The 27,003-nt window shown below is 41.1% G+C and overlaps 1 protein-coding gene across 5 annotated transcripts in view; it reads left to right on the forward strand.

The window, feature by feature from the left end:
* The window catches only part of LOC124133201 (elongation of very long chain fatty acids protein 4-like), a 37,708-nt gene extending 26,594 nt beyond the window's left edge, over positions 1-11,114 (forward strand). For 4 of the 5 annotated variants that reach the window (XM_046497490.2, XM_046497488.2, XM_046497487.2 and 1 more), the window contains exon 8: positions 8,321-10,254. In XM_046497490.2, coding sequence (XP_046353446.1) covers positions 8,321-8,497 — 177 coding nt within the window. In that variant the 3' untranslated portion in view covers positions 8,498-10,254. Of the gene's footprint in view, positions 1-8,320; positions 10,255-10,279 lie in introns of those variants that run through there. The other variant, XR_007222357.1, reaches the window with a different exon arrangement.
* Positions 11,115-27,003: the final 15,889 nt, after the last annotated feature.

A 27,003-nucleotide genomic window follows, 5' to 3' on the forward strand; every position in this document is an offset into this window, starting at 1 on the left:
CACTATAGTAGGGTGACTCTAAATAGAGTATGTCGAAGGTCACTTTAGTAGGTTACTTCAGGTGAACTTTCTTGTCAGAAAATCAGTGTCAAGGCTCCTTAATTCTCAGTACAAGTGAGCGAAGCATTCAGAAAAGCATATCCGATTTCTGCATCTCCTAAACAAATATAATCGAGGAAATCAGAATGCGAAAAAAATAATGCCATGCTATTACACTGTTGTGGTATTTGTTGAGAGTAACTATGGAGGGCATATTGTGTTCTCTTCTTGGACAGAGATTGAAATTTCTGAATCATGGTGGTAAACAAATAAACCCTCATTATCCCCCGCCCAACAAAGTTGGCGGGTGATATAGAAACGGGCTCCGTCCATCTGTCCATCCGTCACGTTTCGTTTCCGGAGCATAACTCAAAAACCGTTCAATAGTTTTTCATGAAATATGCTAAACTGGTGCCTTTTGCTATTTAGAAATTTTAGAAATTTTTATTTTTTACGTTTCCATGGCATCAAGATGGACTTAGGTTCTGTGAGGGTAGGGTTTGTTTCCGGAGCATAACTCATAAACCGTTTAATATTTTTTCATGAAACTTTGCAGGTCTGTCAGGTACATGCTGAACTGATGCCTTTTGCTATTTAGAAATTTTAGAAATTTTTATTTTTTACGTTTCCATGGCAACAAGATGGACTTAGGTTCCAAACTCTTCTTTTTTTTACAATTTCCATGACAAGTTCCACCTCGGTCAAAAAGGTTAGGGTTTGTTTACATTTAATTCTGTCATAAATTCTGCAACAGGGGTGGGGGATATAGCCATGTTAGTGGCAAACTCTTGCTGTTTAAGAAAGCTGACATCTGGTGGGCTGCATTTAACAACAAACTAACATGGTAACCATGGCATTACAATTTTAAACAAGCCTTTGTCACTCTAATATATGGAGTTACTTCCCTTGGGTACACCAGCAACCTATGGACGTTGGCGACACAGTACCTACATTTGACAGGGCTTCACCTGGCTCATGAGACCGCCTCTGTGGTCTAGTGGTCGAGCGTCCGCCTGGAGAGCGGATGGTCCGGGGTTTGATCCCCGGCCTCGTCATACCAAAAGACGTTCAAAGATGGTACTTGTTGTTACCCTGTCTGGCGCTCGGCATTAAGGGGCTAAAACAAGGACTGGTCGGCTCCGAGTCAGTATACTGTGTCTGAGTGGGGTATTCATGTTAAACTGCGGCATGGTATCTCAGTGAGCTGGCACTATAAATCGGCATCAGTCCGGACTAGTACAAGCAGCCACACAAACACACACACGTACATACATGTTGCTATATAAGTGCAATAATCTTGGACGCGACGTTAAATCCCATTTGACCTCACCTCACCTGGCTCATGAAAACTGGGAGACATGAATCACTCCTCGCTTGTGATGATGAATCATAAGCTCAATATGATTCATGCACGAGCAGAGCTTCAGATAATCTGCGTCTGCGTAAAACACGAAAACTAAATCACCATAACCCAATTAATTTTTAGCTGCTTGCATACAAATAGAAATGAAAACTTTAAAAAACCCAATAGTATAATATCAGTTGGTGTAATTAATCAATGTATCAATATACGTATCAATTTTCAGCGTGCATATCTGCGTACCATTTCTATTTTTTAGCTTTATTTATACTGATTGAATGTAGGCACCACACATACATGAACTCTACTGCAGTGAATGATGCATAAAACAGGTGCTACGTGTCCCTTATAGTTAATTAGAGTGAGTGAGTTGGGTTTAGCGTCGCTTGTGACAATATTCCAGTCATATCACAGCGTGTCAGCTCAATGTGGGAGGAAAGCCCGAAGTGATGCAGTTCTTACCACTTTGGTGAAACCCATGAGCACGGGTATGGTGCTGACAACGTAGAAACATAATCGGGGCGAACTGGGATTCGAAACCACAATCATAGGTTTCTGGTGTAGCCAAGGTATGCAATTCTCACAGCAAATTGTATCACCTTAGACGAGTGTGCCACCCGTGCCTCCTGTAAATTAGAGATGTATAGCACTTCTGTGATTTTATGTGACATGTTACACACTGTTGGTGGGGCGGTCGAGTAGCGTAGTGGTTAAAGTGTTCGCTCCTCATGCCGAAGACCTGGGTTTGATTCCCGACATGGGTACAATGTGTGAAGCCCATTAATCGCGTTCCCTGCCATGATATTGCTGGAATATTGCTAAAAGCGGCGTAAAATCATACTCTCTCACTCACATTGTGGGCATTTCAAGCAGAATTATTATTTAAAAATGTGTACTTGTTGGTGTACAATATCAATATAGACTGCACGCAAGGGAGTATTGCTATATTGAATACCCAAAGAAAACTGTCTCTACCCAATGTGAATGATAATTTGTGAGTATATAGTTAATTTGGAGGCCTGCATGAGTTTACCTTCTTTCTATTGAATGTTCCCTAGATAGAAAACATTATGATGAGAAAATACACAAATTGTGACATTTACTGAGAGATATAGATATGCCTGAGAGGGAATGCTCTGTCAATATAATTATATAAAAAATCAATACGAGAGAATAATCAGTCACGATTATCTGCCGAAACAGATTGCATTGGGTGTAAAAGGCAAAATATTTGTGAAAATTATACAAATAAGTCACTGAAAATCTGTGACGACACCATGTGTTAGCGAAAAGGGTAAGCATGTCCTGCCCTACCATAGCACCCGCCACAAATATGACTCATCAAGAACATGACAAAATTATTTCTGATGGAAACCATGCCAAATACCCAGTATGCTTGCATCATGCGAAACCCAGAGTAAACGCTATCAAATACAAGTTACAGTGGTCTGCTTCTTAAGAACGCATCCACAACAAACTTGACAAAATTGAACTCTCTCAACCAAATAGGTTTCACTGCAATGTCATTAAAATTGTTTCTTTATATATTTGGTATTCTTATACTCAGGGGGATCTCATTTGTCTGTTTCTTGTGATTATTTGCTGCATGTCTTGTTCTCCTGACAATGGGAGGTAATTATGGGTCGGAACAGACTCCAGTCATTTAGAGCACTTTGTTGCTGGTATATTAAGAATTAACCGAGCAGACAAATCCATTATATTACCCTGACCAGACAAAGCTGCCAAGCTGTGCTTGTAACTAACAACATACCATATGTATATCATCCCCTTGGTTTCTCATTTGGTTGTTACAGTGTCAGAAGTGTCCAGACATAATTAGCTTAGCAAAGCCTGGAGAAATCATTAGTGCCAATTTAGAATAAAGTTCATTTAAGAACGTTGTGTGCTGGGTTCTAAAAAATGGACACAATGTTATTAACATAAAACCGTTTGACCATCCGGACAGAAGCTGTGGCAAATTCATTTCATCCCATGCTTATACTATGTGAAGATGTTCAGTGTTTTAAAAAGAAATCTTTGTCTTTCCTTTTGATGAAGATGAAAAAGTTGCTTTAATGCCACAAGGCTTTTTGCATGAACTTGGAAGTACTGTGTTAAAAGAACATTTTTTGATCTTTAAACTTTCTTCTTTGTCAACAGCTGTTTTTGTATGTAATCAACAAGATTCTTGATCGGGATGAATGCTCTCACAACATAGAAAATATGACAAAGGCAAAAATGTATTGATGGATGTTTTTTGCCCATGTTAATGTTTGACAGAATCCTCAGTAAAAAATGACTTTGATGTGTCTGTTGTAATATGTGATCTCCTTGTGTGAAACCTTCTCAAGTTACTTTAAGTCATCTGCCGACGCGATTCACTTCATGCAGTTAGATGGTAGTCTGACAGCGAGATAAAGCCCCACATCTCTGGTCAGTGGTGATGAATTGATACTGTCATTGTGCCACATGCAATGGCAGTTTAATGTCACTTTTCAAATGCTATGATTTCATATTGGAATCTGTGAATTACTAAAACATAAAATGACATAAAAAGGCGAAATATCTGGTTAGAATTTCTAAATGAATTAGTGAGCAGTTTTCTGTCAAATGAATTAAATTAAGCATTTGATGATATTATTTATCATCCTTTTTTCTGTATTAAGAGGATGATTAATAATTTCAGATTTAGTGTGGCAATTCATGTCATTGGAGTTTTGATGTGGCTTCACATTTTTTTCAGTTCGAGTAACGAAAATCAATTAGGTTCATTATCTAGTGAAAAGCAAGGGTAATTTGTGTGATCTTATTCGGTCATGCACCTGTTCTCAGAATCAGAGCTTGTCCATATTGTCGGCAGTTATCAGCTTGATGGATTTCGGAAATAATTATGTTAAGTACTGATATCGAGTTATCTTATACATGAAGAGTTGGCACTATTTAAATGAAGTGGTGATTGATCAGAAATATCATGATGACCAGTCATCAAGTAGACAGTACCTGTGTCGAATACATGATGATGATGATGATGATGATGATGATGATGATGATCCTGGTCAATGGATCAGCGTGAACTTGGATGTCATCCTCAGCTCCCCAGGGATGTCTACAACCCAGCTGCATATGAGGCCATCTCCCCCTACCGGGTACCCATGCACTGCTGGGTGAACAGGGGCATATTTCCTAAGGAGACACCAATGTAACGTGTTTCAGTGTGGGGCATGGTCGAAGCCCAAGAAACTGTCCAACATGGTCACCACATATTCCACTCACTCACTCACTCACTCACTCACTCACCCTCACTCACTCACTCACTCACTCACTCACTCACTCACTCACTCACTCACTCACTCACTCACTCACTCACTCACTCACTCACTGCTACAACTCTGAACTTTGATGTATTTTGTAAAAGATTTGATTGTATTGAACAAAATACAATCAAGTTTTCTCCAATACGTTTTTAAAAAAAGGTTCATGATCGTTACAGAATTTTTTCGTTTGCCTCGTCAAACATGCAGACATCCAGCAGATACACAAGGTAAAAACATCAACACAGCCAGTGCCTTCTTATCTTCCTTTATCCCCAAATAGACATGTGTCTATTGGAAATACACATGACATTGATCTCTTGTTGTTAAATGTCAAGGATACCACCAATAATAGCTGAAAAGTGGAGAAGAACACTGTGTTCCTCCATAAGGTCGCAAATACAGCGTCACATCACATGATGCAAAGAAGCAGATCTACAAAGGGTAGTCATGACTACTAAAATTGAACAGTTACATAACATGTCATTAGATGATTGGTTTGCCTCTGTATTTCAATATGAGTCACCTTGTGAACAATGTTTTTTGTTTTAATCAGAAAATTAACAAAAATAACAGGATATGATTTAAAAATGGTCTTTTTATATGGAATTTTGTAGGAAGTGGTGCTTATCCTCGTTCCAGGTGGATATGCAGATATCATGTGAAAACCGGTGGGAATGTCTACACAAATCAAATGATAACAAACTCAATACAACTGTATCAACGTCACTATGGCAATTCGGAATCCGTTTTCATTCTATTCCCCAGTGTATGGGTCTAAATCAAATATTTCCTTTTAGTATCAACGTCATTTATTAGAAATTGAAACTTGTGATCACTGACCCAATTTATTGCCTGCTTTGAATGTTGCATCTTGTTTTTTGTGTTTGATCGACAGCTATTGACAACAGGCATTAAGATGTTCGGTACACTTCAGTCTATGCTAACTACCTGCTCATGTATTTGCATCGAGATTATTACCAATTGATAATGCTTTAGTTAGCTGAGGAAAAGCCTTGATGTGACTTTATCTGTATTTTACTGAAACAGCTGAAGTGTTTATGATAACACATCAATAGCCAAGTTTCGTCCAATGGGGAATCAAAGCCTGGGGATGCGTGGCCCAGTCCGTATCGATGTCCATCCTGTCACTCATTGTTTAATTAGGAGTCATCAAGCACATCAAACTGCTTTGTGTCTGGGTAATGAAATGACCAATCAAAAGTGTCGTCTCACTCTGAAGTGAAGAATATGGCTACATGCTGTGACATTAACCATAACACCGCTATTTCATCTTGCCACACCATGACGCCTTGGTGGCGCCGCCTTTGAACATCAGTGATGGTGTCGCCTTTGGTCACTGCTCTGAAACAATTGACTTCTTTAGTTGAGCCTGTTTTCTGATTCATGTAGCGGAATCTGTCAGGCCGTACCTGTCTGATGTCGGCACACTGACATTGCCTGGTGGCTCGGACATGCTTAGCGGAACTTTATCACGGGTTTAATGAAGACACACTTTCTTTTGTCGGTGATCACAGGGCGAAGCTAGTTTGACTCTTAGCATCCTGGTGGGACCTTATTTGTGGAGAAATTTAATATCTTAGCGGAAAAAAGATTGTGCAAAACAAATATCGCAATTGAAATGACAGGGTGTTGTGATTATGTCGGGTTTGATTGTGAATGTGGATGTATTTCCAGTGTTAAAAGCATTGGAAGGACCTGCTTGAGGGCTTACGTAGTTTGTGGTTTGTCAGGATATATTGGAGGAAGCGTAGGATGGGTCTTTGAGATAACCAGGTGATTGGACGTGTTGGTCGGCACCAATCTTTATCCAAATGTTTCTTTGAGTGTAGGTTTCTGGATGGGATGGGGTGTATTATCGGCTGGAATTCTTTGTGATTTGCAGCAGCTGTCAAGATGTATATCAAGGATGAAGCTGATGCAGGAGTGTTTCAAAGGATGCTAAATATGATTTGGTTGTTAATTTGGAAAATGAGACTTAGATTGAATCAGGACTGATATCTGCGGAGAGATGCTCGGTGACAAAATGGGTCCACTTAGCAATATGTCAGAAGAAAGCGTTATTCCTGAATTTATCATTGATGCTGTATCATGAAGTAGGGCACAGAGGGAAACATTAGTCATTCCATAGCATCACTACATTTACAGATAAACAGATCAACTCATCTTCAGGTTGGTCAGGATTTGAGATGGTCACAAGCCTGTTAGTGGCCTAATACCGCTCCATCGTCTAGTGGTAGAGCACCTGTCCAGAGAGCGGAAGGTCGGGGGTTCTATCCCCGGCCCTTTCATACCAAAAGATATTAAAATATGTTACTTGTTGTTACCCTGCCTGGCATTAAGGGTCTAAAACAAGGACTGGTCGGCCTGAAGTCAGTATACTGTGTCTGAGTGGGGTAATCATGTTAAACTATTGCATAGTATCTCAGTAGGCTAGCACTATAAAAGCGGCATTAGTTCGGACTAGTACAAGCAGCCACACACAACTTGACACAGACACCCAGGCACATTGCTATATAAGTGCAATAATCTTGAATGCCAGTTAAACCCCATTTCACCTCACCTCACCTCACCACACCACACCTCACCTCAACCAAATATATTTGTACCTCATTTGGGGCTAAAACTTATGTGTTACCCTTTATAATAGTTCGTCAACTTGTGATTTTTCCAGGTTTAGTCATCCTACCCCGACTTTGTGGGTCGTTGCTCATCATATCAATCACTGGTTCGGCTGGTCCAGGCTTGATTACCTATAGGCCGCTGTCAGGGGTTTACCTGGGTTCTGGGTTTTTTGTGAATTAATATTAAAAGTCTTAGTCATAAAAATAGGGTCATAAGTGACTTCTGTTCCAACAGCAAATAAACTACAAGTTTTGTGTGATGCCTTATGCTTTAAAAGATGGGAATTTTGAGACTTAGAGTGATTGAGTAAAGAAAATCTGACATAGGCTCTCTGAAAACTGGTTGTAGTTCTTCACAGAGCAGATATATGAGTAAAGTCTAACGAACATGTTTAAACTTTATTTGTTTCAATCATTCCAACATGCATACTCTTTAGCATCCAATGGGACTTGAAGTTGATTTTATCTTTGTCCTTTCACATTTTTATGAGAATGGGATGCTATATTCTGCCTCTGGTTAAACCTGCAATGTCACATGGCTCGATTATTGATAAGGTCACACTTTTTTACTTGCTTTATTGATTTGATGACTGTAAATTTTGTTGAAATGGAAAAAACATCACTAGAATTCTGAATTTGCACCTTTTTTCATCCCACCGATAAGCATTTGCGCCAAAAAATATTTTCTAATGAAAGGCCCACCATTAACAATATTGCATCAATTTTTCATGAACAACAAACAAGATTTTGTGTAGAAACATAAAGAAACACTCTTTTTTATATATTGCTTCTGAATTGCTTCTATTTTTTTTTCTTTTTAACCCACCGACATATTTTTCTGTAAAAAATCTGTAAAGGAAGTAAAATGTGTGACCTAAGTATGTTATTAAACAAAAACAAAAATTTGCAAATGAATCTTTTGCTGTCTTCACAAGCTTAGAGAGGAACACTGTTGTGTGTTTTAGACCCAGTTCCTGGCGTTTGTGGTGCACACTGGCTACAACCTGATGACAGACTGCGACTTCCCCCGCGGCTTCAACATCGCTGTCTTCCTGTACGCCCTCTCCCTCATCCTCCTGTTCGGCAACTTCTACTACCGTGCATACACATTACGACAACGGGAAGCCAAGAAGAAGCAGTGATGACTGTTTGACTCAGGGTTTTAACATTTCACGCATGACATGACTATTTTACGTTCTCAGGTATATGTGTACAAGAGACATAATTCTTTTAAAAGACATTCCTTCGTGTTTTAATATGTAAACTAGGAAGAACAAAAGAGAGACTTCGAGATAAGTGAGTGAGAGAGTGAGTATGGCTTTATGCCGCTTTTAGCAATATTCCAGCAATTCCTCGGCGAGGGACAGCAGAAATGGGCTTCTTGGAGATAAGTAAAGACTTAGATTCGTAAAGACGGAGATGAAGAGATTCATGTGAGCATATGGCCAACATATGACCTCACACAGATCAAGGGGAATGGTGGAGATCACTAAAGCCTGAGATTCAGAGATTGAGCATAAGGGTTATGTTTGAATGAACAGAATGTATGATAAGTAAAGATTTAAATAAGTAAAGCTTGAGATAAGTGAAGCTTAAAAAAAGTATCGAATGAGATAAGGATCGATTAAACAAAAGTAAAGATTAGAAATAAGTAAAGCATGAGATAAGTGAAGATTATATCCTAAGTAAAGATTGAGATAAGGAAAGATTAAACATAAGTAAAGATTAGAAAGAAGTAAAGCATGAGATAAGTGAAGCTATTATAAGCTTCACTTATCTCAGTAAAAATTAAAATAAGCAAAGCTTGAGATAAGTATAGAATAGAATAATCAAAGTTTGAGATAAAGGAATTACAATGAGCATAGAACTTATGTTTTTGATGACCAGAATTAAAATTAAAGGGATTTATTTGAGCATGGGGATTATTTTGAAATAAGCAATGATGGAGATAAAGAATTTATTTTGAGAATAACATTTAGATAAATAAGCTTTGAGATAAAGTGTTTTATATATAATTTGAGATATCCGTCAAGTTTGAGAACAAGGGATTGCATTGTACGTATGCCTGACTTTGAAATGGCCAAGCATGGGCAGGAGATTATTATGAATATGCAGAACTGGTGGGTGACTGTACTACTCAAAAACAAAAAAAGTCATGGCATGCAGTGTTCCCGTTTACTGGTAATTACCAGTTTTTTACTGGTAAAATCAGGCTTGGACCAGTAATTCATGTGACTGCCAGTCCCTGTGGACCGGCAAATAAAGTACTTATAAATCTTTGTTGTTGAACAAAACATCGGTGATATTCATATAAGTACATTTTTCAAACAAAGTCAGCTTTTCTGTTATAAGGGTTTAACCTTGTCTATTTCTAGGTTAAATATCCAGTTGCAGCGACTTTGTCTGGAAATATTAAAAAATAAAGAGAAAATTGTGACTGAAGTTTGTGTGAATGACTTCAGAGATGACATCTTTGCACTGAACATGAAGTTGAAAGAAGTAAAACCAAATAATTTTCATACGTTTTTATATTTGTTGAAAGTTGGGACTGGCTAAAATTAGGGGGTGGGGGGACTGGTAATTTTTAGAGTTGCCAGTCCACAAGGACACTGGGGAACACTGGGCATGACAGATTAACTATAGTAATATGAAAGAATCGGATGATCCCTTAGTTGTTTTTAGTAGTATATTTGCAACAAAATAAATTTGTCCCCTAGCTGTTATATGTTTTAATTTGACTGTACTGAACATGCTGAATGAGTGTTGTGTAGCCGTGCTTGTTGTCTGGTTGTGAGGATCAATTGATGCTGGAATAAAGGACAGGAAGTTGTTGTGATCGTCTTGACTGAAATCTACCTCTTGTTGCATTCAAATAAACACTTTTTCGTGTTACGTGTTACAATGTGTTGCTTTTTTTATTACAGCTGATGGCTGAATCTGGTTTGGTATACAAGACAATACACGTGGTGACCTTAATCTCTGCATATAAAACAATTCCAAGCAGAACAGGAAATACAATTTAATCGGTAAATCATCATGTCTAGTGATGTGTTATCTCAAATTTGTATTGACCAAGTTTAATAGTTATGATCTGTTCACTTCCCCGAATTCACTGAAGGGATACGATGTAATTTTTTTCTGCAGAAGACGAACACGTTTTTATTGCAAATGTAGGGATTGTGTAGCTGCTGGTGATGTGCTTCATTCTGATTGGCTTTATAGACGGGGTATATAAAGTAGCATCGATTTTGATGGCTTGTACAGGGGAGTCGCCTTATACGTGGGGTCACTTTATAGAAGGCGATATACAGTACCCTAGCATATAATACAGAAACTGTCCATCTGTCTGTGCATAAGTTCTCTATTGATCATTGCTCATGGGTTTAATATATTTTCACAAAACTTGGCTTGGTGTCTGAAGGTGTCTGAAGGATATGTCTGATGAATATCCCGGTTAATGGATCAATGTGCACTCTATTTCATTCTCATCTCCCTGGGGAGTATACAACCCAAGCGGCCAAGGCACTTGAAGGTTAACAGACACATTACCATCTCATCCGCACATTGCAATATAGTCAAATGCCTTGTTAAAGAAACAAAAGACATCAGAAATGTCTTTTTTCTCACCTATTGATCAGGTAGTACTTGTTACCCAACTTAGTGCTCCTTATCAAGTGAGACCGCCTCCGTGGTCTAGTGGTAGAGCGTCCGCCCGGAGTGCGGAAGGTCCGGGGTTTGATCCTCGACCGCGTCATACCAAGAGACGTTAAGAGATGGTACTTGTTGTTACCCTGTCTGGCGCTCGGGATTAAGGGGCTAAAACAAGTCGGCTGGGTCGGCTCGGAGTCAGTATACTGTGTCTGAGTGGGGTATTCATGTTAAACTGCGGCACGGTATCTCAGTGAGCTAGCACTATAAATCGGCATCAGTCCGGACTAGTACAAGCAGCCACAGCCACACACACACACGTACATACATGCATGTCGCTATATAAGCGCAATAATCTTGGACGCGACGTTAAACCCCATTTCACCTCCCCTCACCTCACCTCACTTTTTCAAGTGGATAAAACAAGGACTGGTGGGCTCGGAGTCCGTATACTGTGTCTGAGTGGGGTATCCCAACTGTGGCATGATATTTCAGTGGGCTAGCACTATAAAATCAACATTAGTCCAGACTAGTTCAAGCAGACACACATACACAAGATACACGCACGTGCATGCACTCACACACTATATAAGTGCAATAATCTTGATCACGACCGTAAAACCCAATCTTGCCTCACTACCTTATATTGTTGGATGATTGCAATCCATTTCATCAAATATGTTATGATTAAACAGTTATGTTTGTCATATTTTTATTGTGTTTTTATATTTTTCTAATCTTTTAAAAGATCAGTTCAACTGAAGATGAACCTTGGTAAAGATGATGTTTGCGGGTTATCACTACAATGGACTTCTGTGTGATCTTTCAGAAGAAACACTGTGGTCCTTCTTTAAGTTTTAGAAAGATGTGGTTTCTGTCCTTTCATCAGCCATAAAAGTATTTTGTATATTGTCTAAAAATCTATTTTGTTGTTTCTTTGTTTGCTGTTTAACGCCACACTCAGCAATACTCCACCTATATGATGGCAGTCTGTAAATAATCGAGTCTGGACCAGACAAACATGAGCATTGATACACGCATTTGGGATACAATAACATGCATCAACCAAGTCAGCGAGCCTGACTACCCGATTCCATTAGTCGCCTCTTACAAACATAGTCGCCTTTTATGGCAAGCATGGGTTGATGAAGACCTATTCTACCCCGGGTGCTAAAAATATATAAACGTACTTGTCTGCATGACTTGTGAATTGGGTGTAACTCTGCTATGAATGTATTCTAGTTATATCTATGTAGTGACATGATGAAATATTGCCCTTCCTGATATAATATTTTGGTCATTTTTTCCAACAAAGAGCAATACAAAAAAACAATGTTGGACAACTGATCACTCTTGCAAAAGGGTTTTAGTCGATGGCATCAGATTTTGAAAAGGGTCTTGTTTTACTTTGTTTTCACTCTTGAACAAAGTAAATTAAACAGACACCATTTACCTTGTATGTTTATATTCTTTTATCAGAAATATAAAATAAATTAAATATATTCATTAACAAAAATATATTATTGATCCACTTTTTCAAGATGGACACCATTTTCAAGATGGCCACCATGATTCACTGAAATTCTTTATTATACCAAGTAAGTTATGCAAGAGCTTTAATGAACCCAACATTGGTTTTCTTAGCGCCGAGGATTTACTGTACATGTATTTAGTGTAAAAAATTGTATATCTGAGTCTCTAAGGTAAGGCCCTACTTTTTTATGAATTATTGCTACGAGACTTTGGCTTCAGTGTTACAGCCTGTCAGCTTGATATGGGAAGACAGCCCAAAGTGATGCCAGGTTTAGATGTTTACCACTTGAAACCCATGAGTAGGGCTTGGTGCTGACAAACCAAGTGTCCTAATCATAGGATACTGGCACGACTAAGGGACGCAATTCTGCTTACCTGTGTTTGTAAGAGTCGACTAAAATAAGGATTGGGTGACAATGTGTGACTTTGTGTGTCCAGATCACTTTGATCTCAGGAAAGTCCCCTCCTGACTGTCCCTGTTATGAGGTCAACATACCATGGAGAAAAGTCTTTTTCAGTTGCAGCCACAGTTGCATGGAACCAGCTGGCATTTGAACTCCAAACCTGTCCTGTCTTTTCTACCTTCAAACATCTCCCTGAGGCAAGGGCGTTAACTGACTATAAAAGTCCAGTTTCCGCCAAAGTAGGGTGGAACTTCTGGGCTCGACTGTAGCACCACCAGTGTCCCTTCTATGTCCCTCCTATTGACCAATCAGATTCCATCTATCATTTCACTTGCATTTGCTTCAAACAAAATGGCGGCGCCCAATGAAGTCAATCTGATCGATAATCAAGATTTATATTTTGATAAAGCGGATCTTACATTGCGACGTGAATCAAATCACTTGAGCAACTTGATTAAAACATGAAAAGATTGCAAACTATCTGTCGACGACCAGTTGGCGTTACACATGTTTTGCAAAACCTGCAGTCGACCGAAATTTGCATGTTGAAATCCATGTTGTTTACGAACCGGATGTCTAATTCGTTACGCGGTTTTGATTGGACTGTGCATAGACTCGTTAGTCCAGCCAAAAACTCCAGAATTCCTGCCTAGTTCGGCAAGGGTTGAAACTGGACTTTTATAGTCAGTCAACGCCCTTGCCTCGGGAAGATGCCTTCTAAGCACTTCTCAGGACTCATCCCTCATGCCATGTGTATCTCTAGACTCTTCCAGCGTAGGCTTTGAGCATGGAGATTAGCACTTTATGTGTGGACTATATGGACTACAACTACTTCTACAACAAACAACAACAAAACACTACTTCAACTACAACTACTTCTACAACAAACAAAAAAATCCAACTACTACTAGTACGATAGCTGCGTATTGGTACCTTAGGACAACTACTACTACTGCTGCTACTACTACTACTACTACTACTACTACTACTACTACTACTACTACTACTCTACTACAGCGTTAGACATTGACACTGGTCCTGTAGTCCTTGCCAAACTGCCCAATAGTTAATAAGGACTAGTAGACATTTGCCCTTTTTAAGGGTTTTGCTATATGTTGTCATTATAAGGACTAGTAGACTAAAAATGTTAGTTTCTACCGCTGTCTTACTACTACTACTACTACTACTACTACTACTACCCGTGAAGATTCCGGGGTAGAATAGGTCTTCAGCAACCCATGCTTGCCGTAAAAGGTGACTATGCTTGTCGTAAAAGGCGACTAACGGGATCGGGTGCTCAGGCTGCTGACTTGGTTGATGCATGTCATCGATCCATATTGCGTGGATCGATGCTCATGATATCAATCACTGGATTGTCTGGTCCAGATTCGATTATTTACAGACCGCCGTCATATAGCTGGAATATTGCTGAGTGCGGCGTTAAACAACAAACCAACCAACCAACTACTACTACTACTACTACTACTACGAACCTAAGGCAAAAGAAGCCATGTGCACTAGAATGTCACTACTTTCTGGTACCAGCGGGGTTCATTGGTTACACGAGGTCTGCAGCGAACTGTGCTTGTAGGGTGACATAATGGATTCAGTGGTCGGGCTGTGATTTGCAAGGGATATTGCTCAAAATATCAATCATTGGTTTGTCTGGTCCAGACTCGATTATTTACAGTATGCCAGCATATAGCTGGAATTTATCTGGGTGCTGCATTCAACGACAGTTTCAGTTCTGTCACCTGTAAAATGGCCCTGATTCGTTCCCAAGTTTAAACAAGCAGCAACCCAATTTCTTTGCCCTCTCTCCAGGAATTAGCGAATTAGATCAAGACCATGTCCTGAACCCGCCTTATATCGAGTGAGGCTACAAAGCCTTACACAAACACATTTTGAACAGCTTGGTGATTAAAATCCGATCACTCATCTCTGTGAATAGATTTTTCCTTTGAAGTAGTTTGGGTGATGTTTTAGCACTTTGGTTTCTTTTCACAGCCTTCCCGATTTAGAGGCTGAGTTTATGGATTAACGGTGCATTTTGTGCTGTATAAACCTTCTTCTCAGTTTTAACCAGCCTAGAGGCTGAGGCTAACAGGCTAGGGCTGGTTTGGTGTCACTGTCGGTGAAAGAGGCTCTGGAATATGGCACAAGGTGAGGTGAGGTGAGGCTAAACGTCGCATTCAAAATTATTGCACTTGTATAGCAACTGTTTGTTTGTACTAGTCCGGACAATACCGCTTTCATAGTGCTAGCCCATTGAGATACCATGCCGCAGTTTAACATGGATATCCCACTCAAACACAGTATACTGACTCCGAGCCGACCCGCATTTGCTTTATCCCCTCAATGTTGAGCGCCAGGCAGGGTAACAACAAGTAACATAGTTTTGGTATGACTCGACAAAGATCGAGCCACCGCCCCCCTCTCTTGGCAGACGCTCCACCCACTAGACCACGCAGGCAGTCTGGAGTATGGCACGAGATAACCAGAGTGCTATATAATGCCTGTCATGCCACACGCGGACTTAACCCGTGAAGACCCGGGGTAGAATAAGTCTTGCTCCCGTCCAGTTACCAGGCTTCACAAAGATTTCAAGCCTTCACAGACATCAGGTGTCTTACCAGGGTCGCTGTGTGACTTCAGAGTGTTAACTGACTACTCCACACCCTCCACACGTACCCACAGGTACCCACATCCCCACCCCAACATTTCTTGTCCAAACTAGCAATATAATAATGACAGTTACTGTTACACTGGACTTTTCTTTGATTCACCAAACAAACAAATAACCAAACAAACAGACACCGCCCCGCCCCAACCCCCCTCCAAAAAAAACAACCCAAAAAAACCACACAAAAAACAAAAAACAAAACAAAAACCCAAACAAAATAAAAAATATAACAACAAAAAACAAAACACAAACAATCACAAAACAAAACAAACAACAACTACAAAAAGCAAACAAACAAACAGCCTTTAACTCAATATATTCAGTTCCCTGTACATTTAGATCCGGGGTAGGATAGGCCTTCATCAACCCATGATTGACGTAAAATGTGACTATGCTTGTCGTAAAAGGCGACTAACGGGATCGGGTGATAGGCTTGCTGACATGGTTGATGCATGTCATCGTATCACAATTGTGTAGATCGATGCTCATTATATCAATCACTGAATTGTCTGGTCAAGACGTGATTATTTACAGACCGCCGTCATATAGCTGGTACATTCCTGAATGCGGCGTTAAACAACAAACAAACAAGCCACCACGCTTCACAATGATTGCTGCCAAGATGAGCGAGAGAGTCGCTGTGCTTCAGCACTCGGGGGAATTGGGGGTAGAATTGGTCCCCATTACCTATGCTTGTAATGACAGACTGTAATGGATCGTCGACCTCTGTGATTGGTCCAACTGCGCGTCGTCTGGCCCCGATGGCATAGCGTCTTGCTCCTTGTCACTGTTTTCAGACTCGCCTTGATATGACTAGAATATTGCTGACTACATCCATGCAACCTTCACTCACTCATTGGTTTCGTCTGATTAAATTACAATGACTCACCTGCCTATGCGAACTACTGATTTCCTTTGTAGGCCTATTCTAATAATGTTACGACTCAAATTTCTTCCAGGAAATTAGAGAACACGTCTTTAAACAAAACTACACAACATTTGTGAAAGGTTTACAACTCACACGAGGTTAAAGAACACCCGATACTTTCATATTACCATAGTTAATCTGTCATGCCATGACATTAAACCCAAGAGCATATGGCATGCCAGATTCCCTATGAAAGAATCGGGTGTCCTTTAACTTCTTTTGAGGAGTATATACCAGAACACGAGTAACTCTTACGATCGTTGACAACGGACTTTGTTGTAAAGCCTTCAGTGTGTGCTGATTGAATTTTCAAATTGTATTGAGGTCCATATTTTAAGTGATGGGGAAAACGACGACTTGAGTTATCCAGTATGATGTTCAAGTTATCAGTATCAATATACAGAACGGACCCGGAGCTAAGGTACCTTGCGATAGACGATAATTCCATGATATAAACGTTTGGAGGTAAGGTTGGACTATTTTTCTTTGCTTTGGTGAATAGTCTGTTTGAGTTGTCACTGCGAACCTTCACATTCGAAAGTGTATTTGTTCATGCCGAGTTGCCTTCAATCAGGAGGTCTCTACGATCTGACTCCTCAACTCAATGGTAGATCTTCTGAACAAAACCCATTTCTACATGCCGTAATTTGGCTATTCGTGTGCCCCAAACCCTCCGTCAAAGCCTTACCAGAAACCCACTGAGCCATTTGTCAAAGGGACGTAACTCTGCTTGTCTTGTGTTCGGTAGCTACCGGAATGTACACCAGTATGTTTTTGCCTCGATGAACGACGATAGGCTTTGTTTCAGATAGATAATTTGTAACACACTCTTTCTTTATTTTATAAAAAAAATATATCAGAAGTTATAATCATCGAAAAAGATGCTTGCATCACATAACGAGGAACGTATTGCCCCTGTATTGAATGACAATACCATGTATTGGAGCCTAGAGCTTTGGAATTCTGCCATTTCCAAGAAAATGATAGAAGTAAATGTGATGTAAGCATTCTTGAGAATGTAATATATTCCCCTTGTCTGACCGCTGTAAACTCCATTTTTCCTTCACTGTATATTAAGAATCAATAGTTTGGAAGCAACGGAGTTTCTGGCTTTCTGAAATTGCCTGCCAAAGTTCACAACCTATCTAGGTGTTTACGATCAACATAACGGAAACTGTTAGCTCCGAGCTACAGAGGAGTTTATGACCTTAATATATCAGGAGGGGGAGTCTCGTGTGGATTGGGGTGCGGTGCAAGGGGATGTGGGATACTCGGGGGTAGGGAGATGCAGGTTAATGAAGGGATGGAAAATTTAATTGAATTTCGATTTTTCTTAATGTTCAGGCGTATTCGCTGTACCTGTCATGAATAACCATACACAAAGGTTGGTGAGGGTGTGTTTTCTCGTGCAGTACTGGTACAGATATATGATGGCCTTAAACGTGTCATAATACAGAATTAAACAAGTGGTTGATAGTGTGAGCATCACTGAACGCCGTGACGATGACACCAATCTTGGAACAGCAGCTTTGTACTTTCCTACTCGGCAGCCATTGTGTTCATCTGATTCTCATACGAGTCGACCCCGAACAACTGTTGTTTACAGTTACGTCCCTTAGCTGTGGTGATTTGTTGGTCGTAGTTTCGAATCCCAGATTATCTCCGATTATAACGCCTTGTTTGTCAGCATCATGCACGTGCTCTTGGGTTTCATCAAAAGAGCAAACGCTTACGTCCTGCCTGCATTGGGTTTTACTCTCACATTACTAAGAGCCGTTAAACGATGGCGTTACGCTACCTTGCGCTCGTGGTCAACGGAGATAAAACAAGGTGGGATCGAAGTCCGTATGCTGTGTCTGAGTAGGGTATCAGTGTTAAACTGCGGCATGGTATCTTAGCAATAGTTGGGACAAGTTCAAGCAGATACACCCACGCGCGCACGCACGCACGCAATGTAAGTGCAATAATCTTGAACGCGACATTAAATCAAATTTCACCCCACTTCACCCCACACATTAAACGACACGCCGTAATATAACTGAAAATACTGTTCAAAGCAGCGTTCAAACTCAGTTCTTCAGCACAGACCCGTATTCCGATGCAAGCAATTCCAAATTCGCTGAGTTTTTCTTGTGTTGGCTGCTCGCGAGGACTCATCTACATTTTTCCATAAACCATACATCAATTTCAAGGAAATCTAACATTTGGTAATTGTTTTCAACATATAACTCGGGGTGTAATTGGAAAAGGATGAGCGGCCAGGATGATGAATTGCGAAGTGCACGTGCTGAACACGCGCATATACTCAGAAGTGGAGCCAGGCTGTTCCAACATGCTCCCTCGTTAACACCGCCTCTTGTCGCCATCTAATTATCAGTTTATGAGGGGTTGTAATTGCAGATATGAAATAAGCTATTGCCTTTTCTTTCACGAAAGTTGATTTATGGGAGCATGTGTTTATTAGTAAAAGCGTGGTTTGGCATACGGTACACATATTTAATGAAATATTTATCTTACAAAACGACGGCACAGAAACACAGATACTGAAGGCAAAAAACAACTATTATGAGGATTAGATGTATTGTTTGTTTGTTGTTGAACGCCGCACTCAGCAATGTTCCAGCTATGTGGCCGCGGTCTGTAAATAATCGAGTGGTTGACATCATGAGCATCGATCTACGCAATTGGGATACGATGACATGCATCAACCAAGTCAGCGAGCCTGGCCACCCGATCCCGTTAGTCGCCCCTAACGACAAGAATTGTCGCCTCTTATACGGCAAGCGTGGGTTGCTGAAGACCGATTCGAAACCGGATCTTCAGGGGTCGAGGATTGGATGTCCACAATGACCCCCCAATATATATTCTTTTTCGAAAGACGTGGACATGAGAATTCTATTCTTACATGGATCTTGGCTGACATTCCGGGTACATACCGTAATTAGCTGCATCTGTTGGAGACGCTCGCCCTCCAACAGACGCCCTAATTCCTAGAGACGCCGGCCCTCCAATAGACGATGGCAGGGTCTCCAACAGACGCCCTAATTGCTCGAGACGCCGGCCCTCCAATAGACGGTGACAGGGTCTCCAACAGACGCCCTAATTCCTAGAGACACCGGCCCTCCAATAGACGATGGCAGGGTCTCCAACAGACGCCCTAATTCCTAAAGACGCCGGCCCTCCAATAGACGGTGACAGGGTCTCCAACATACGCCCTAATTCCTAGAGACGCCGGCCCCCCAATAGACGGTGACATGTTCTCCAACAGACGCCCTAATTCCTAGAGACGCCGGCCCTCCAATAGACGATGGCAGTTTCTCCAACAGACGCCCTAATTCCTAGAGACGCCGGCCCTTCAATTGACGATGACAGGGTCTCCAACAGACGCCCTAATTCCTAGAGACGCCGGCCCTTCAATTGACGATGACAGGGTCTCCAACATCCGCTCAAATTCCTATAGATGTCGGGCCTTCAACAAACAACGCCTGAAATCCCGTATAGACAGGGCATCCAAGAGACGTCGGCCCTCCACTAGACGGAGACAGGGTATCCAACAGACGCCCTAATTCCTAGAGATGCCGTCCCTCCAATAGACGCAATGTCATTATAATATCCGAAGAAATCGACGCCCCGGCGGAAATACGGAGCCCTAGGCGTGGACAGTGTTCACGCTATCAACCACTGGTTTATACGATCCAGGCCCGACCACAGAAATATTGTTGACTGTGGAGTTAAATAGTAAAAGTCAGTTATGCTTGAATAAAAAACACCATCAACCTCCATTACCTAGACAGTACAGATTGTACACTCAGTGACCCTCATAGAAAGTTTCATTTGCAGGTGAACCTTTACATCGAGAAGGTAATAAAAATGATACATTTAGACTTAATGTTTCACCGAAAAACACGTTTTCCTTGTGAAAGCATGATTACGTTTCAGAGCCATTATAGATATTTTTTATCTATTATATATATCTAGCAAGTTATAATCGCTAAATCGTGTTCACTGTAGACTGAGCTGCGTTGTACGGAAAATACAGCTGTGGTATTAATTGCGTATGTTACAAAGGCATATCCAGACAGTCGTGCGGAGGTTATCGAGTGTAGCTACATTTGATCAAATTACAGTCACGTATGAATACTGCGCAATATTGTTGGAAATGTAATTAAAGAAAATATACCGATTTGTGTTGTGACACCCTCGTCATTTTCAAAATGCACAAGGTAATTGCCACATGATTTCTGTCTGGTGTTCTGTTTTGTTTTCCGCTGTTGGGTTACAGAGCTTGTAAAGAGATACAGAACAAACTCCAGCACTCGGAGTCTGTTTTGTTTAAACTAGCGGATGAATCGATTCCCTCGTTATCTGGGCGTACAGTGTGTAAATGTTTGCAGTTATGAATATATTAATCAAGCGTCAACCTACGAGGAGAACACGATGCCTGCACGCATCGTCATGCTTTAAAGCCGCTATTGTGTTTGACAATGGCGACAATTGCTAACGTTGACTGAACTGGTCGATTGTGATAGTACGGTGACGGTGATAAAGACTAATTAAGCACTTGATGGGATAATGGTTGAAAGTGACCTTATAATTTTTGATTAAGGGTGATGAGAGATCCAGTTTTGATTAAGCGTTACCGTTGCAGGTTGTGATAGTATTGTTTGTTTTGATTGTTGTTTAACGCCGCACTCAGAACTATTCCAGCTTTATGGCGGCTGTTTAAATAATCGAGTACAGAGAATACAGTGATTGACATTATGAGCATCGATCCACTTAAATGGGAGACAATGTCTTGTTCCAACAAAGTCACCGAGACTGATCATCCAAGCCATTTAGTCGCGTGGGCCCTGTATCCTTACTCGGAATCATAATACTGGTTGTGATAGTACTAGTATTAATCGCAGCTGCTGAAACAGTCATATCGCGGCGTGGCAGTTTCTTGTGGGAGGAAAGCCAGAAGTGATGGATGCTGGTCTTAGACGTTTACCACCCACGAGCATGCGTATGGTGTTCACAATCAGGGCGATCTGAGATTCGAACCCACGAGCACAGATTTCTGGCACGCCTAAGGGACGCAACCTTGCCCAGCACATTGCGGCGCTTTCGACAACTGGGCCACGCTACACCCGACTATACTGGCAAACTTATAAAGTACCTACAATGTGGTGATTGTGAGGCCTCCTACCTAACTGTATCATGTTTATACTGTCCACCATCGGTTCGTGTGATCCAGATTGGATTATTCATAGATCGCAGTTATGTAGCAGGATCCCGTTTCACAAAGCGATCGTAAGGTTACGACAGCCGTAAGTCAATGTAATGTGTATGAATTACGATATAGTGCTAACACAGCTTTGTGAAGCGGGGCCGTGGAATACAGCCGACCCACGCAAAATAGCATCCACTCAAATGGCAAATCATATAGACTAAAGTTCTTGGACTACTGATGAATTCCGATGTTTATTCTGATGAAATGCAATGAAACTCTCACCTCATCCCGATGAAGTTAGTCAGTTGGCACCATGGTTACAAGGTGGATTCTGGGAAGGGTTATAGTTTGAGCATAAAACTCGTAAAAACATACTTTGAATGGACGAGCGTAGGTTATGGCCGGACTCATGGGGGAAGTCGGCTGGAGTGACGGACTGATTGTTGCAATAGGTCAGTGATTTATTGCCGCCTCTGACCAGGGGTCAGTGGTCCTATACCGTCTGGTCAACTGTTCGTGTGGAATGGATGCACTTAAACACTAAATCGGTACCACTTTTGGAATACACGACCAATTGGAACATTTGAGAAAGGTGGACAGAACCCAGTCAATTTAATCAGGTGTCTGTCCCGGTAGAAGGTCGTGCCTATCGCTGATCATACTCAGCCGCCATATTAAATCGCGCTATTACACAACCCGCCGCCATATTGAATCGCGCTGTTACACAACACAGTCTCCGTTTTTCCTGGCGTTTACACCAGCACGTGTGGCATTTAAAGAATGACGGGTTCAAAAGCATGAAAGCTGAATCATTAACCTAATATCAGGATAGAAGAGGCTATTCTCTTCAAACATGATATACTGTAATTGAACACGAGAAATCAATACTCGCAGAAGACGAGAAAGTGATACCACGGTATTATATTTGAGTGAGTGAGTACCGTTTATACGTTTTGAACATTTTACAACCACATATATCTGCGATGAACAAATTGTACTTTAGATCAGGTTGTTGTTTATGCTCAGAGCTCATGCAGTAGAAACATCTTCATCTTGAATTGCATGTTGTAAATAAGGACTTGAGGGTAAATTGCGGGTTTGTTCGTTGATAAATCCGTGCAGTGGGAATATGACGAGGCCAAAGATGAAGGTTATGGTAGGAAAACATTGTTTTGTTTGAATTTGAATTTGACTTGGAACAATTTCTTATCAAGAAGCCATTCTTTGAGAGGACGTAACTGTTCCCAAGAACAGTTCTGGTACGGGTATGATATAGAAAATGGGCTAATATTAATTTATATTTAATTGTCTCTTTCTGAGATGAAAGTAAACACTATACTTTCATTTGAAGCTGTCGTTAAAAAATGCTCTCGCTCCCTGAAAGAAATATCGATGCATAAAGGTTACAACCATCTTTATTAAGCGTCTAGAGCCCTTTGGTTTTACTCGCTATTCCCATCGTCCGTGAATTATGTGTCGTAATGCTGCTGTTGAGAGGTCGGACCCCAGTGTATAAATCAGTGCACAGTGTATCAAGCCTCGAGGGATGGACGCATCACACGCTCTGGTGAACCCCCACATTGCGATACAGACGCGCTGCTGATCATATGAAATAACATCTCACATAAATCTGGATATCATAGTTCGCCGAAATAATTTATGCCCTGACTCTTTAAGATTTCTTTGTGATTTCTCTAAATATCATGAATAAAACATGAGATTTTGCAGTGAGTTAATAATTGTTGGGAACCCCCGGCGTAAATTGACGGGTGTGTCACAAGCATTGCTGGCTTGGCTACGTCAGTAAAGAGGCCCACAAAACACATTCCCCTCGCCCGCCCGAGCCAAAGCCACGTGGACAATCTCTATAACAAGTCTTGCGGTTCATCGGAAAGTTGATTAAAGTATGACGGCCCAGTCCTCATGTCACGGTGTCACCCAGGTCACTCACCTGTCATGTCACATCGTGCCTAACGTGACACAGTGGAGTTTTTTGAGGAAATAGAGTGAAGTCCCTGACGTTTATTGCATGTCATCCAGTCATATCAGGAACGTCAATGAAACATAGCCATGCTCGCTGGTCTTTTGTCTTTTAGGAGCTATTCCATGTCAAAATGATGGACTCTATTAAATCAAAATAAAAGATCCCGAGGCAAAAGAAAATTGTCCAACTTGTCTAACTGTTTTGTTATGATACACTGGGGATGTGAAAATAAACAACTAGATGTACATTTAGATGGATTTATGTACAATGGCGTGCATCCAAGTGGTTCTTTTGGGTGAGATCAAGGTGTCATATTTCAAGCAACTTTAATCTGGGTTCAGGTCATGCCATGATGCCTTGTGGTAGATACGACTGGGAACCGTCTACTGATAACTTATTTTCGCAGGAGATCCCCTGATCACATGACGTTGAATGGCGTTTCCGCTTTTATCCAGATAATCATGTTAAAGATGATGCATATGTTCTCATCAGCTTCGTTCATGCCAATGTTTATGTGTGTATGTTGTCCAAGAAAAGGGTTGAGGAGGAAATAACGGTAAAGGTCAATGAGGGCAAGATGCAGAAGTGCACGGCTGAAATAAAGTCAGCTGTCAAGTTCATTTGAACCCGAGGTTTGTGAAGAGGTAAAATGTTCGATTCTCCCGTCCAGTTACCAGGCTTCACAGAGATTTCAAGCCTTCACAGACACCAGGTGTCTAACCAGGGTTGCTGTGTGACTTCAGAGTGTTAATTTACTGACTACTCCACACCCTCCACGCGTAAACCTTTACGTCCCCACCCCAACATTTCTTGTCCAAACTAACAATATAATAATGACAGTTACTGTTACACTGGATTTTTCTTTGTTTCACCAAACAAACAGACACCGCCCCCCCCCCCCCCCCCAAAAAAAAAAAAAAAAAAAAAATACCCCCCCCCCAAAACAAACAAACAAACAAACAAAACAAAAACAACAAACAAACAATATAACCCAAAAAAACCCCAAAATACAAACAATAACAAAACAAAACAAACAACAACTACAAAAAGCACAAAAAGCAAACAAACAGCCTTTAACTCAATATATTCAGTTCCTTGTACATTTAGATCCGGGGTAGAATAGGAGAAAATCACCAAAATATTATATCAGGAAGGGCAATATTTCATTATGTCACTACATAGATATAACTAGAATACATTCATAGCAGAGTTAAACCCAATTCACAAGTCATGCAGACATGTACGTTTATATATTTTTAGCACCCGGGGTAGAATAGGTCTTCATCAACCCATGCTTGCCATAAAAGGCGACTATGCTTGTCGTAAGAGGCGACTAACGGGATCGGGTGGTCAGGCTCGCTGCCTTTATGATGCAGGTCATCGATCTCAATTGCGTGAATCGATACTCATGATATAAATCACTGGATTGTCTGGTCCAGACTCGATTATTTACAGACTGTCTTCATATACCTGGAATATTGCTGAGTGCGGCGTTAAATAACCAACCAACCAACCAACTCTGTACATTTTATCAACTCCTATACAACAGAGACATGTGTTGACACTTGTATAGACACGGGCATAGCGTGTTCAATCGAACAAGAGAACATTACTGATATCTGCTTTATGTCTAGGATAATACATGTCGTCTCCCCCCCTCAAACACAGCCTCTCTTCCCGACCCCACTGACCAATAAACGGTGCCTGCTTCCTACCCAAATTAGGGGTTCCCCATCGTCTGAAACCTCATTCAACTCGTATTCCCTGTAATGAGTACCTCAACAAGTGTTAGTCAGTACCACATCACTGTCAATCTTAACGACAAGCGTGCGAGGCAGATGCTACCCGTCCCTGTGGAAACCACACAATAAGCAGTATCTGCTTTTTGAGGGATGTTTGCCCGGATCGAAGGAATATAAAGTAGAGGCAATTCCCGTTTTCCATCTACAGACGCCCTACAATTGCAGGCTATCAGCGCCACATAATCCACGTAAATCCTTTAAACTGGTATCGCCTCTATTGATAACGCTTGAGCCAAATGGAGCGTAAACGAGTTGTCTGCGATGCGATTTGAGAGTCCCATCCCCACTCTATGGGACCGATAAGGCAATATTTGCCATTTGTCAGCCAGTAAAGTCGTCTTGTTATCAGCCCTCGCTGATCACCAGAGGACCAACACCAGCCAATCATAATAATAGAAATATTTGTCATTTTGAGTAATGCTGGCCGGCTAAGGCTGGGCTCGGTGATAATCCGACCTGGTTCTCTCATCCTACTTCCTGCAGTGTCCGACCTGCAAACTGGCAGGACCTAGGCATGGCCGCTTTCTTTGAGTTCCAATTAGTTCCAAGTCTTGGAGTCAGTCTGCAGGAGCATATCTTTAGGCATTAGGCGTGTTTGAAGGCGAACATACTTCAAAGCATCGTCGCATATTGGCTGTTTGTTACACAGGATGCTGCAGTTCGCTTAGTACTTGAGCACACAGCGTCGGGGCGCTCTCCCTTCAACTTTACCATCGCTTCTATTCAATCTAGAAGCAACGACAAACTTTGCTTGGCTTGTTTCGCACGCTCCGCGTTCACAATTTGATCACAGGTATTGAATAATCTTTGTGATTTAGAACGCTTTTAGGATAATTGAAAAGCACAGGGCCGTTTTTGCGTTATTCCAACATTATAGAATATATTGAGGGAAACACAATCGCTCGATTTAAAAGAAACTAGTTTTTAGAAAGCAGATGAATAGACGTGCGAAGATCGATGGCGAGTGGAACCACATTACGATCTTTTGTATGGTAGCGATCGTTGCCGAGACAGGCGGAAAATTGCTCGTTGCCCGTACGTATCAAACAAGTCATTTATATGACAATAACATAGCTGTGTCCCAATAGTGGTGAACAGAGTTAGGATATTGCGCTACATCCATGGACGGCGTTACAGGTCGCCAGCCGCACAGAGGTGGAGAGGCTTGAATGGGTGTGTCTGCAGACTGACAGAGGAGATTGAATTACGTACAACTCACTAAGTAAAGTCTAAAAACCTACAGTTATTTGTATTTGCTTCAAGACGTACGTATGACAAAGCTAGGCGATGTAGATCAAATCTTGATTGATAGAGATGACATGAGCATTAAGTGTACGGGAGGTTGACAAAGATGCAGGAAGTACCATACACAACTGATGGAGGGTCTTATAAGGCGCGTTGGTTGATGTCTAGAATCAGACAGCTTTTGTGCCAAAGGTTCAGCGCTAACAATT

Source organism: Haliotis rufescens, unplaced genomic scaffold, assembly GCF_023055435.1.
Source record: "Haliotis rufescens isolate VD_foot unplaced genomic scaffold, xgHalRufe1.0.p SCAF_2, whole genome shotgun sequence".
Lineage (NCBI taxonomy): Eukaryota > Metazoa > Mollusca > Gastropoda > Lepetellida > Haliotidae > Haliotis > Haliotis rufescens.